This window comes from Apteryx mantelli, chromosome 16 (assembly GCF_036417845.1).
Source record: "Apteryx mantelli isolate bAptMan1 chromosome 16, bAptMan1.hap1, whole genome shotgun sequence".
Taxonomy (NCBI): domain Eukaryota; kingdom Metazoa; phylum Chordata; class Aves; order Apterygiformes; family Apterygidae; genus Apteryx; species Apteryx mantelli.
Genome location: NC_089993.1, coordinates 14,466,470 through 14,479,906, shown reverse-complemented (window position 1 = coordinate 14,479,906; position 13,437 = coordinate 14,466,470). Strand labels below are relative to the sequence as shown.

At 47.7% G+C, this 13,437-nt stretch overlaps 1 protein-coding gene across 1 annotated transcript in view; it reads right to left on the bottom strand.

Annotated features, from left to right (window-relative positions):
* The window catches only part of FAM20C (FAM20C golgi associated secretory pathway kinase), a 59,242-nt gene extending 52,741 nt beyond the window's left edge, over positions 1 to 6,501 (bottom strand). Inside the window, exons 1-2 of the mRNA XM_067306351.1 lie at positions 4,884 to 6,501; positions 2,877 to 3,049 (exon numbers count right to left, since the gene is read on the bottom strand). Of these exons, the coding sequence (XP_067162452.1) occupies positions 2,877 to 3,049; positions 4,884 to 5,419 (709 nt within the window). The 5' untranslated portion in view covers positions 5,420 to 6,501. The remainder of the gene's footprint in view (positions 1 to 2,876; positions 3,050 to 4,883) is intronic.
* Between the last annotated feature and the right edge of the window lie 6,936 nt (positions 6,502 to 13,437).

The window sequence follows — 13,437 nt, the reverse complement described above, 5'->3', positions numbered from 1 at the left end:
AAAATAACACTGCACGTTACAGAGTCGTGTGAGCAGTTTTGATAGATGGTGCAGGATCAAGCTGGTCACTGCTCACCTCCATAAATAACGCGAGTTGAGCAGAGAAATTATGACATAGCTAAGAAAGCTGTTTAGCTGCACTTTGGACGTAATTACTGTAGGTATCAAAAACCTGCATATCAAATCACCTAATTCTATTAGAGTCAAAGCCAATCTAAACACTGGGAAAAGACTGGGTAGAGCAATACCCCATTTAATCTAATGCACATAAGTCTGTATATTTAATTGTTCTGGCTGCAAAAAGAAGCCTGAAGATTGGGCAGTATGAAGATTTCCATGTATTTTATAATTGGAGCCTGGTATCTCTGCAGGTGCCTTAAAAAAACAAAACAAAAGGCAAAGCAGCAAAAATTGCCCACAAGAAAAAAAAACAGACAAATTGGAAGATATGCAGGAATATGAAAAAGAATGTAACAGCCCTATAAACATCCTTTGGTCAAATATATTACTCTCTTTTAATCAGCTTACATGCTTTGCAACCCCTGCTGTGACCCTGCAGTAAAGCTGAAAAACGGCAGGTGTGACTTTAAAACGTATTTTTTTAAACACCCAAAGAATTTGCAACATGAAATAAAACGTGCTGCACTGTTTAGTAAGAAAAAAAAAAGGTGCATTAACAATATGCTCTTTCTCGCTCTGCAACCTGCCTGAAACTCGCTGTTCGCAGAGGCAGGCTGCGGACGCTACCAGCAAAATTCAGCTCCTGTCATCTTTTCATGGGCAAAACTCCCTTTCAGCTGCCACGCGCCTGATTTTGGAAAGCCGTGATTAATGCCTAGTAATCATTACCTGTCAATTCACACCGCGACGGCTCTCCTTGATAAAGGACCACTGGCAGGTGGTGTACCTCATACGCTCATGGAAATAGCAGCGAACCGCCGGCAGGAACGCCGGCGCTGTGCTTCGGTGGGAGGGAGCGAGAGGCCCTCACCTGGCTCTGCAGAGCCTTGCTCACACGTTAGCAGCGAGACAGTCCCGTGGCAAACGGCTCGCAACAACCGTCGGTCCCAGCGCTCCCTCCAGACGGCAATTAGTGAAAGCCTCGCGGCCGCCTCTGCGCCCCGCAAGGTGAAACCGCGGCGCCAGGGAAGCGAATGGCACAGCTGCCGCCGACGCCAGCAGGGTCAGGGCTTCGCTCCCGTTCTTCACCGCGACAATTTTGCCGCTGGGTGAACTGAAGCAGAGCGAGAGGTTAAGCAACACGCCCAGGAGCTCCGATCGCGTGATACGGAGCGAGGAGGTGAGGGAAGGGGAGCGTACGTCAAGGAGAAGGTCCCAGGGGCCTGGTCCGCGCGGCGGGTCACCCTCCCGAGGATGGGCAGTGTCCCCCGGGGGGGTGTCGCTACTGCCACAACGCTGCGTCCCATCTAAACCAGGGAATACCCGTGGCTCAGCGTTCAAACCTGAGCTCCTTAATTAACCATCCCAATCCGGCGCTTTGGGGACGGAAAACCAGTCTCAGGTTAATAACGAGCCTCTTTTCGTCCTCTTCTACAAGTGTCCATCCCACCTCTGAATCCAAACACGTTGGATGGTAGCCGGGTTCTGCAAATCATTCGGGGCAATTTTCGGCGCCAGGGCAGAGCCCCAAGCGGAGCTGCAAGCCTGCATGCCCACCACGGCCGCGGCACGCGGCGGGAACCGCTCGCTGGCGTTCGGCGTTTTGGGGCTGCCCTGCCCTGACTGGCTACATCAATCCGCGCTTTACGATCAAGGATGGCGCCTGTTCCTGGGGTTGCTCGGCAGCCAGCGCGACTCCTGATGGAAAATGTAAACCTGGGGCCTACTCGTGCTATTCTTGTACGGGCTGTTTCCTGCTGGAGCCACGGGGGTTTTTTCCCTGCAGGGTTAAAGACCTGGTGACCTCATCGGGTGGTGGCAACACGTACAATCAGCAGTTTCACGGAGCGCCTGCTATTCCAGCCCTGCGAAACGTACTTAGCAACTCTGTGGTCGGTGCAAGTAACTTCATTTTCTATGCGGCAGATGGGAACTGCCGGCCGTGCTGCAGCTCTCTACCTCTAGAAACCACGGGGCGTGCATCCCCTCAGCATCCCGGGGCCTCGGCTTTTGCTTTTCTTTCCCGTGCAGTTACGCAGCTAAATTCGAGGAGACCCACGCTGTCATTAACCAGCCCCAGAGACGAACCCCCGACTGTTCCACCGTGTTTCCACGCAGCCAAAGGTCAGCGTGGGCACGTCCCAGTTGCGGGTTTATAGGCAGAATAAACAGAGCTGAACGCTGCTCGCCGTGGGGCTACCTTGATGCCGTGGCTCGGCCCTAAAGCCGAGAAAGCGGCACGAGCTCTGCCGAGCTGCAAAGCGCTGGCAGCTCTGGATGCACCGGGCTCCGGAGCGTCCTCCTTGCAGCCATTCCCGCAGGGCTGCAGGTTAGCCTCGCCTCTCCTGCCTCAGAAACGCGAGCGCTGCCAGGCTGGCGCTTTTAAATAACGATCAGATAATAATGCAGATCTGCCTCTTGCAAGATGCTGCCTGCTTTTGGCTGTCATTTTTTTTTTATTGCCGTATTTTTTTTAAATAATCAAACAGGGCACTTTCAATCTGACCGTGACTGTAAGACCTCTGAAACGAATGGGTTTTGCCTTGCTGGCAGACTTTTCAATTATGCAGGTAATACAGAGCTGGCAATATCTCTTTAGGAAGCCGCTTTCTATTGAACACGGAAAATAAGCGCAGGAAGCAATGTTCTAGGCACATCAGAGAGAAGCCATGCAAAATATTCATTAATATAAAAACAGCAATGAGATCCTGAACAATGAGCAAAGAATCATAAAAATGATATATATCCAAACATACCAACACTGGTTATCTTTTGGGAGACCAGGTCTTGTAGTAAAGCCTCAATTGCAGGATTATGTCTGGAATACAACTCGTACCGATTAATGCCAATGTGGAATTTTAACCAGTTTGGGTAGGAGTCTATGGAGGTTTCTCCAGTTGGTAAAAATTCTTCATTATCTTCGTTTTGCCTACCACCAAAAAACAAAAAAACAAAAAGCCAAAAATGAGGAGAAAGAAATATTGTTACAGTTCGTAACAGGCATCAAGAAACAGGGCTTCAAAATGCAACAAGGCAGAGAAAGGCAAAGCACTATAAGGGCAGGAGAAGTCTTCCAGCTTGTCCCTGAGCCAGCCTGCGACCAAAGGGCTGGCTCCCGCTCCCAGGGAGGCCAGAGGGAGCTGCCTCCGACACCGAGGAAGCGGGATTTTCACCTACACGCTTCATGCCTGATTTAAAGCCCATGAAAGTCAGGAGCAAAACTCTGAGTGACATCACTGAGAGTGAGAGGAGGCCCTTATATAGCAGAAACACGGAGCTCCACGTTTTATATTGTGTTTAGATTATATTAGGTTGCAAACCTCTTTCCCGAGCTTGACAGAAATGAAAGCATCCTCCTGAACTTTTTGTTAACACTGAGCTGGTTCTGCAAATGGATACTGCAGCAGTAATTTGAACTGTTGCACTGACTGCTCCCACTCGCTCTTCCTCTTCTCGTATTTAAACACAGTCGTAGAGAATGAGAAGAAACCAGATCACTTTGAGCTAGTTGCTAAAGAATAACTGTGAGAGGTGTTTCCCCTTCCTGAGCAGCAAGCTACTGTTACAAGAGAGAATCGTTTAAATTGCTGTTAACTCCTAAATTTCATGTTAGTTCTGTGAACTTTGGGTGCAATCACTAACGAAAACAAGCACAAGCGGCAGCTGCATCGTGGACATCCGTGATAATTGGGCTCTTAACCCCTTTGCTGTACTATCACGTATCTGCAGTCCAGAAGTCCACTGTGTTTTTAGTCATCTCCAGATGTTATATGTTTGTGACATTTTTTTTCTTTTTTTTCTCAGAGAAACTGGAACTTTCTCAGGTCTTTCACTTCACAGTCAGTTTTGATTATTAGATGTAAAGGGCCTGAACAATTCACGTACTCGTGAGGTAGAAATCAGAAATATTTATAGCCTGCCTCCTGAGATTCAGATCCTGCTGGTTGCTCTGCTGCTCGCAGGGCTTTTGCGTGGTACACTGCAGCTGTTTAAACATTACAATGTCACTGTGCTTGAAAGAGGGTGCTGTTGTATTAGAGGAGCCTTTTGATTTTTCCATCATTGAAATTTCTAAGCATTTCTTACAAGCCAGTAGGGCAAACAGTACACAGAGACAACTAACTGCTTTGAAAGTTAGATGGAAGCAGAGGTGTTAGGACACGGGGAATTAATCTAGGATGAAAAATGTACCACAAATCAGGTCCTGAAGGTTGAAATACCTGCTAGGATGAATGCCTCTGTGGCACCAGCCCCTGCTTTTGAGAAAAGTTCCTGTGCTGTTGTCTGCGCTCATTGCTCATTGCTTAGCCCCTTAACCCCGGAGCGGGAGACTAGGAAAGCAGGCTAGGGGAAGGATTGCTGTGTGTTTGTTCTCCTTCTTATTTTTCCCTTAGCATCTGTCTCCAGCTACAGCTGGAGACGGGATGCTGGGGCGTGCGGCCCCTCTGGTCTGGGTGCTCCAGCCTCCTGACGTCCCTGCGTTATATTCCTCATTTCCTTGCATTTCCTTTGCAGGAAAACAACCGCTCAGGCATATGTCCAGTTCCTCTTTTTTTCCTTATCCCTCCTGGTGGCACCTGAATTATTTCTGCCGGCCCCTCCGTCTCCCCACCACCAGCCCTCAGCGCCTTCTCGGGAACGGCTGGGCAGCGCCGACCTTCGCAAAGGGGGGCACAAGGGGACGTCGGCGCTGCCCCGGGGGGGGCGCACAGGGGCGGCGGGCGCGGGGGCGCGGGGGGCGCGGGGGGCGCGGGCGCACTCACCACTCGGGCTGCTCGGCCGCCTTGGGGTTGAACCTGATGTCGCTGTTGACATTGAAGAGGACGTCGGCGTCGGCCAGCGGGGGCAGGGCGGCGCGGTAGAGCGGGTGCTGGAAGAGGGCGGCCAGCGGCGCGGCGGCGGCGGCGGCGGCGGCGGCGGGGGGCGGCGGGCGCGGTGCCCCGGGGCCGATGAGCCGCCGCGCCCGCCCCGACGCCGCCGCCGCCGCCGCCGCCGCGCCGCCGCCGCCGCCCGCCGCCCGCTCGGCCGCCCGCTCGGCCGCCTCGCGCGACTGCGAGGAGAGGTTGGAGCCCGGCTCGGCGCTGAAGTCCTGCAGGATCCGCAGCGTGTGCTTGCCGGGCCAGCGCGGCGCGGCGCGGGGCGGCGCGGCGGCGGGCGGCGGGCAGGAGCAGCCGGGGCGGCCCTCGGCCCCCCGCCGCTCCAGCCGCGGCAGCAGGTCGATCATGATGTGCATGGTGCAGGCGACGAGGAACACCATGAGGATCAGCACCCGGAACTTGCGGACCAGGAGCATTTTCATGGCCGGGGCGGCTCGGGAATTACCGGGGGAGGCGGGGAGGGGAGGCGGCGGGGAGCGCTTCGGCGGAGCGAGCCGCGGCGGGCGGGGGTCGGCCGCTCCCCCCCGCGCCTCGGGCGGCCTCCTCGCGGATCGGGAAGCGAGCGATCAAGTCAGTAAAGTTATCTCCATAGGCGCCGAGAAAGAAGCAGGCTAAAAACAATAGGTCCTCATTTCTCAGTATCATCAAGAACTTAGGAGCGGGGGGAGGGAAAAAAAAACAGGAAAAAACACACGAAAAAAGGAAAGAAAAAAAGAGCACTGGACCGAGCCTTTAAAATCAATAGGAAAACAAAGCCAGCGGCATTGCAATATATAAAGCCATCTGTTCACGATTTCTCTTTTTATTACAGGGACCGCGACAAATAGGGAAAACTGGTTCTTGACGAGAAACCAGCATCTGACACTAGCGCTGATTAAATAAAAAAGATGGGGAGGGGGAAAGAATAATATTAATAAAACCTGTACGGAAAGGCGACGGAAGAAAAAAATCATCCATAATATTTGGCTGTGCTGGAAACGCTGGCTCCTTTCCTTTGAATGTGACCAGTGATGCAGCAGAAGCGCTCTCCCGCTCGCTCTCGCTCCTTCTCTTCTCTGAGACTGTTTAAGAACATTGGCTGGAAAATGATTTTCTTAGAGCGGTTCCAGTTTCTTCATCCATTGCGTCCAGTGCTTGGGAGAGATTAATATGTTCAACTGAGATCAAGTCTGTGTGGCTGCTGTATCCGAGCTGGGCTTTTGGTTTGGCTTGGGTTGATTTTTTTTTGGCTGCAAAACTGTCTGATGGCACAACTGCAACATAAAGGTTAAATATGGCACAGGAAAAAAAGAAGGGGGGGGAGATTAGAGGAAGGAAACTAATATAAATCAGCAGAGGTTCCTTTTAGCAAAGAGGTCCCGTCTTTGATCTCTGCTGGGTCTTACAGATCTGCCGTTTAGAGAGAGAGAAAGAGAAAGGAAAGGGGGGGGGGGAGAGAGAGAAGGGGAGAGGGGGGAGAGATCTTTGGCAGGTGCAGAGTGAAAACCTCTTTCAGCTACACTGAATTCTGGGGACGGGTTGGACTAGTAGCTCTGCAGCTCCAGCTTTCAGTGGGTGTGTTAAATATTATGAGCAAGCCATGATTCCAGCCTTCCAGACGTCATAGTTAGGAGATTGGCTAAATAAACGCTACAGTGATAGTAACAGGAAAACCTCAACCAAAAGCGGGTTTTTTTTCCCTCCTCTCCTCCCTTCTTCCCTCCCCCCTTTCCATTCTACTGCAGCTCCAACTGGGGCAAGGAGAGGGCGTCTGTTCCACAAAGGTTTGCAAAATAAAAAAATAAAACAAAGTGGTAGCGGCGCGGGGAGGAGAGGGGGGGAAATCTGCGCTAATAGCATTGCAAAGTATTAGTGCAGTCTGTCCGCCCAGGCTCGGCGCGGCGATTCTGCCATGTCACTGTCTGGCTCGGAGACCGAACCGCTGCCTGCGCCCCGTCTCCCCCTGGCCCTCGCCGGAGCAAGGTCAAAACGGAAAGACACGAGTTTCTCCTGATGAACAGTCTTTTTTTTTTTTTTTTTTTTTTTTTAAAGTCTGAGCTCCTGTGGGCTGTGATAAGCCTTAAACGCGCTACAGGGTGATCTGCCCTCCCTCTGCTTCCATCAGCTGCCCAGGCTGCTTGGTGGCCAGATTAGCCGAATGGCAAGTGGGATTCGGAGGTCCCAGGGCCAGGGGAGCTTTGAGAGCCCTTTGAGTGCTGTTAGTGGTTGTCTCAGCTTTACATCAGTCCGGAGGAATGGACAAGTCACTCCAGTGGCTCTGGACTTCTGGTCTCTGGCTAGGGAAGGGGGGATGCTCAGGGCATTGATTTTGCCTTTGGGATCGGGGCTCTCCTTTGCTTTCTGTTCCAGAATAGGGCTCAGAGAGTCATTGAGCAGCACTGCAGCGGGAAGAAGATAGGTAATGGACTTCCTCCCACCCCCTGCCACCTTGACACACAATCGTCTTAAAGCTAATCATGCTGGCTCATTTTTCCATGGGTTAAGCAACATTAAAGCATTGCTTTTCCCCAGGGCTCCTTCTAGCACTATTCCCTTGCCGGGAGCCTTGTACTCTGCCTGAAACACATCTGTGCACTAATATTGCTGTGTTTTGCACAAGGGAAGTTACTGCTTTTCCAAGGGGGAAAAAAGACTCTGAGAAACAAAAGGTCTTACGGGCCACGATCCCATAGACTGCCCTATGTTGGTGAGCCTTTATGGGGGAAAAACGCCTGCTTGCTGTCCTAGAGGGGCTCCTTCTTGCTCCAGAGGTTCAGCTCACTTTATAGATACAGCACTTCGATTCCCACAAAAGCTATTATGTCACCCTAGCACCTTTAAGTACTTGATATACTTAATGATAGGCCAGTTTGAAGCCTTTTTTTCTGCTCAGCTTCCAGGGCTTTCTTTTAGGGGAGTCAGCTGGGCTGGATTATCAGTCAAGCCCAAGGAGACAAAAGGAGGCAGGTGGGAGCTGGAGCCTGGGACTAAGGGAGTGGGAGAGTGGGGGAGTGACAGTGAGAGACAGCTCTCTAGGAGTGGTGAGTGTAGTGCTAGAGGGGTGCGATAAGACCTGCATCTGTAATGGATAGCTGCTTAGTTTTTGTTGTGCTTTGGAAGGAAGCATCTGGGCTGGTATTTGCTGTTCCTTACTTAGGTGTAGCTTCCTGTGGACTGGTTGTATTTCTTTCCTTTTGCTACTGATTTTCCAAGAGGTCCAGGATAAGTTGTTTGTTGCCCTTTGTAGCTCTCTATAAGGTTGGAGAAGGCAACATGTGATCTACTTCAGCATGGCACAACAGGGTTTGTAGGGTGCCTGTTGTAACTCCAGGCATGTGTTTTATGTCTGTTTAGTCATAGGTCCATTTCTTCATTTTCCTTCTCATGTACCTTTTGCTGCTTGTTCAGCTTCTTGCATGTGACTGGTGTCTGCCGTCCTGTGAAATTCCAGCCCTGTGTTTGACTGCAAGCAGGATAGTGCCAAGGCTGACTTTACCACGTGGGCCACAGGCACAGAGCTGAGCTACTGGATGTGGGGGCCGTGATATTAGATGGGAGGTGAGCCCTAACAGACATGATGAAGAGGAAGCTGAAGATTATTTAAATGTGTTCTTTAACTCAAGGTTGCTTGAATACATCTGTTATTTTGCAACAAGGAAACACTGCATCAGACATGTTGTAATTCTGTGTGAGAGAGCTGTAGGATGGAAGCAGGATCAACTGAAATATGATATAAGCAACTAAATGTAATTAATTGCATAACTCTCAGAAGATGAAACTAAAGAGCTGTATCATGAACAGGCAATAGCTTCTTTAAAAAAAAAACACTTTTTTCTTTTTGTCTGTTTCAGTGCATCCTTTGGTGAATATGGTTATCCAAGTAATTATTGCTTCATCTAGACTGTGTCTGCTTTTCGGCTGAATTGTCCTAATGTTATTTCATGGGCTTGTTGTTTCTTGAGCCTTTCAAACACTACAGATCCATCTGGAGATGGGAGGCTGGTTGGTGGTTCATCTAATGTGTTCCCTCTGAGACTGGCCCTCGTAGAAAAACTTTGCCAGAACCAAAATACCTTGGAGTCATGAATAAAGGAGAGCTGTTAATTCTTCACACTTCTTTCCTTACTTTTTTTCTGCTTTAGAAGAATTCTAAGTCTCACTCTTGCAAGATTATACTTATTAGTCTAGGGGAACTTGTCTATAGTGTAGATAGCACCTGTGTGCTAGTCAAGTTGAGGTGTTGAATAGCAAGTGTCAGCAGCTGGAGAATCTCTCGTAAGCACCTGCAATGAAGTTGTTGGTTTACAGCTATTTAGCAACAGCTGTAACAACTAGCTATTGGTCTACAGTTAATTGCTTTGAGATTCCTCTCAAAGACAGGAGTCGCCTCGCCCTAGGTCTGTAAATAAGCAGTGGCACTTTCCTTTTAGCAAGTCTGAGCAAAAATTGACTTACAGGGTCTTTCAGTGCGCTGTGCTCAACTGCACCTCATCCCTGATGATTCAGGGTGAAGGGCAGCTGGGAATCCAGACACAGGCAGCCCAGGAGAGCACTTACTGCTGTGTTCCTCCCTGCAACTTCTGTGGGTTGTTTGGGCCACGCCATTCTTGTATGGACAGGAGGGTGTCCATCAGCTCTAGTCTTGGCCTTCACAGACTCCTTGGACTTTTGGGAAATATCCTACTTATTGGTTAATCTGGGCTGCCTCCAGTGTACAGTTCTCCATTCCCTTTAATAGTCTATGAGTATGTTTTTCACCCTAAATTGCCAGTTATCTTTCAGGCTTCAGCCTCTCCCAGCAGGGATGAGCAAACACTGTTACCTGAATCAGATTTTTATTTTATTCTTATTTCATGCAATTAAAAAAAAAAGTAATTCCTTGCAAGTATTGAAGATGAGAAACAAATTCCTTTGCCCACTGATAGGGTCATCTGTGAAATAAGATGGACAGGCTTGTCAACAAACACTAGCAGGGAGAGCTTGTGGTATTTGTTCTGGGTAAGGGGCAATGTGCGACTCCCACAGTCCTGTTTCCCAAGCCTTTTTGTCCTTCTGGAAACTCTCTGTTAATGATCAGCGCTGGTGGTAGCATATTACAGCCCCTCTGTGCCTCTAAGCCATGCTGGTTGGTAAAGCAAGGGAACGAAGCCAAGGCACATCCAGCTTTTCCCTCTCCTGAGCGGGCTATGTCCTATGCAGGTTACTGCCCCGACTTCAAACATCTGCCTTTGCTGTACTTGTGGGCCTGATGGAAAACCAAAGATTTCTGTAACCGCGGAATGTTGTTCCAAGTCTTCGGATAAGCTTTTAATCACAGAACTGATCTGTGCAGAGCCATAGGGCCTCTGTAGTAACACCTCATTGGGATAGCTTCAGAAGTTATTTAAAGTTGTTTATTATCTTACTTTCTAAGGTCTCAGACTCTGTTAGAAAAATGTAAATATTTCGCCTGATCTAAACTCTGTGCCTTCACATGGAATTTTAGTATGTGGCCAACAGCTTTTCATTTCTGTTCTGTTGCATGCGGGACCAATGTTCCCCCTGATAATTGCTAACATTACATAAACAAGGAAATAATGAGTTCTTAATGGAATATTCTGACATTAATAAGTTATTGCATGCAGCTAATTTCAATGAAATAAAGTCCTTCACCACCAGCTCTATTTTTCCTTCTTTCTTTGGCTATTAAATTAAAACATCCTTCCTGAATTAAAACATCCTTCCTGTATTTTCTTGGAGGCATTTGAATGTTGCTGGAAATCTTGCATTAAATCACTACAACCACAAGGTAAGATTGCTTTGAAACAAACAGATTTTTTTATCATAAATTAACGCTGAAATTTTTTTTGCATGTTCTGCCTTTGCTTTTATTCAATACAGTGGAGAATTCAGGAGTGGTTGTCATAAATCTTGGTATTTTTTATTGTTTTGTGTGATTTAATAGTTTATCTGCTGGCAAAATCTATGTAGATGCTTATTTTTCCCATTTTGTTTGCCTCACTGAGCAGCAACAATGGTCAGTGTATGTGGTAACGTATTCAGGTAAATAAATGAAGCATGGTTTGGGGTGAATAAACATACCAAGCTATTATTTTCTGTTATAACTGTTTACAGCCTTCTGATGTAAAGCCTGAATGTGGCAGGGCACGCTGCAAGTCAGGCCTGATTGCACACTTTCTATCAACATAATTTTTTTTTGTTACTTCTAATGGAAAAATAGGTTTTTCTTTCTGAAAACATCTATATCTCTGCTGGAAGTCCTGAGGGCATCGCATGCCTTGCCTGGCCCCTGCTGTGACACTACCTGGGGTGCTCTTTCTGCTCTCCCTCTGCGGAGATGCATGTGCTGACCCAATTTATTGGTGCTTGCCTTATAAACACAGATCACACTGGCAATCTGACAGGTACTGCATATTGACCTCCCATACTGTGAAAATCACCTGTATTGCTAAAGAATATGCTTGATCAGTCTACTGAAGAGAAGGCAAGCCTATATCCTTTTTTCTGGTTTGTGCATGAGATCAGTGATACCTGTGTGAACTGATGTTTTAATGTGTCTTTACATATATGTACATATATCAAAAAAAGCAAACCTAACCACAACACTTTTATTGCCTTCCAGCCCAGGGTTTTGTTAGCTGCATGATATTAAGTCCAAATCTTGACCAAATCTCTTCCCCATATCAAACAGGCAGTCACCCCTTCCTGTAATGGTTTTGCTAAGGTTGACTGGAGGCGCACTGAGCTGCGAGCTTGAGCTAAGTAGTAATGAATGGGAGGCACATGTGACCGGCTTTTGCTGTTACTGGCAGAGCTGGCTGGCTTTGTCTAGCTGTCACAGCACAGGGCAAAGTTTAGTCCATCCTGGAAACACGTTGCTGGCTTCAGCTTGTTTCTGGAAAGCCAAAACTTCCAGCTTCAGCCTTTTGCTTTGAATGTTCCCATTCTTTAACTTGGGGGGGGGGGGGGGGGGAGTTGCAGGTGACCCAAAAACCTAAGGATTGCTTGAGAAACCTGTTGAAAACCAAAAGCTGAGAACTTGTTTTTGTATTAGGGTGACAAAACAGTACTCTTGCTGGCCTGGTTATTACTAATCAGCTGTTGCTGCTGCAGATCAGGGGTTAGCTCCTCAGCTGGGATCAGCTGGCCTTGATTTCAATGAAATGCCATCTAATTATATCAGCTGAGGATCTGATCCACAATGCTTAATTCTTCTGTTAGCTGGAACAAAGAACTGGCTGGCAATGCAGGAACAAAAATGGTTATTGTTGTTGCTGAAGCAATGCGATTGGCCTGTGAAGGTATTGCATTTGCTCCAGTCATTTAAGCAGAGCAAAAATCTTGCATATAGCCACATTACAGAGGGACTGAAATTCCCTTCTTAAGTGGTAGGATGTCATAAAGAAAATTAGCTGCTTAGGAGGTTATCTGAAAATTATTTAAACTAAGTCAAAACAAATTATTTCAGTGTGCATGACATAATAGCACACACCACCTGAGCTCATCTCCTGTAATAAAACTGATTCCTATAAATTGTGATCAACTATCCTATATTTCTTGTGTACTTTTTCAAAACATGCTGAGTTCAGGTAATAGTATATGAATCTTTTTAAAGTATATAAAATGTGGCTCACTAAATTACACATAAAATCACTTTGCAGATTCATTGGAATCAATGAAGCTACATCAATTTATGCCAAGAGAAAGTGTGCTGATGCTAAAGCAGGCTGTAGTTACACATGCACACTGAATACTTCTGCATGCTGTGATGTGCCCACACTTGACTGCATACAAGTGCATGCATGCACACATGAACAGTTTAATTGTATGCTGAAAAACTTCTGGGAATTGTTTTTCTGTCTAATTTTGATTTCTATGGATGTTTTGACCTTTTTTTACTGGAGCTTTTTACCTCTAGGCTGAATTTTCAGTCAGATCATCTTCCTCCCCCCCCCCCAAAAAAAAACAAACAACCCACCCAAAACCTGAGGAAGTAAGAAAGCAAGCCACAGTGACATTTTAAGCATGCCACAGCCTGAAATAGAGATACTAATAAAAAACTCTTGTGGGAGAGTCTTACAACTTAGTGTAACCTAAGCCTGAGAAGTACTCTGCCCCTGGGAGATGCCAGTCCTCCTCCGATGTGGACACTCCCTGGCTGCATGGTGCTGGAGAGGTTAATTCAGTTCTCTTCCCTCACCTGAAAGGAGACAGGAAGAGCACCTGAGAGCATTTTGTGATCTACTAATAAAAGACACTAGGGGAGATAGATACCATGATGATATTTTAGGTCTCAGCTCTGCAGAGAATTCATACTCTTGACTAGCCCCACAGGAAACTCAAGCTCTTAAGAATATTTCTGTATAGGAAGGTCTGAAAGACTGGGACTTCAGGTGAATCTCAAGTCAGAAAATTGCTTAAAACACAACATCCTCCAGGACATGTGATTGCTCATATCTAA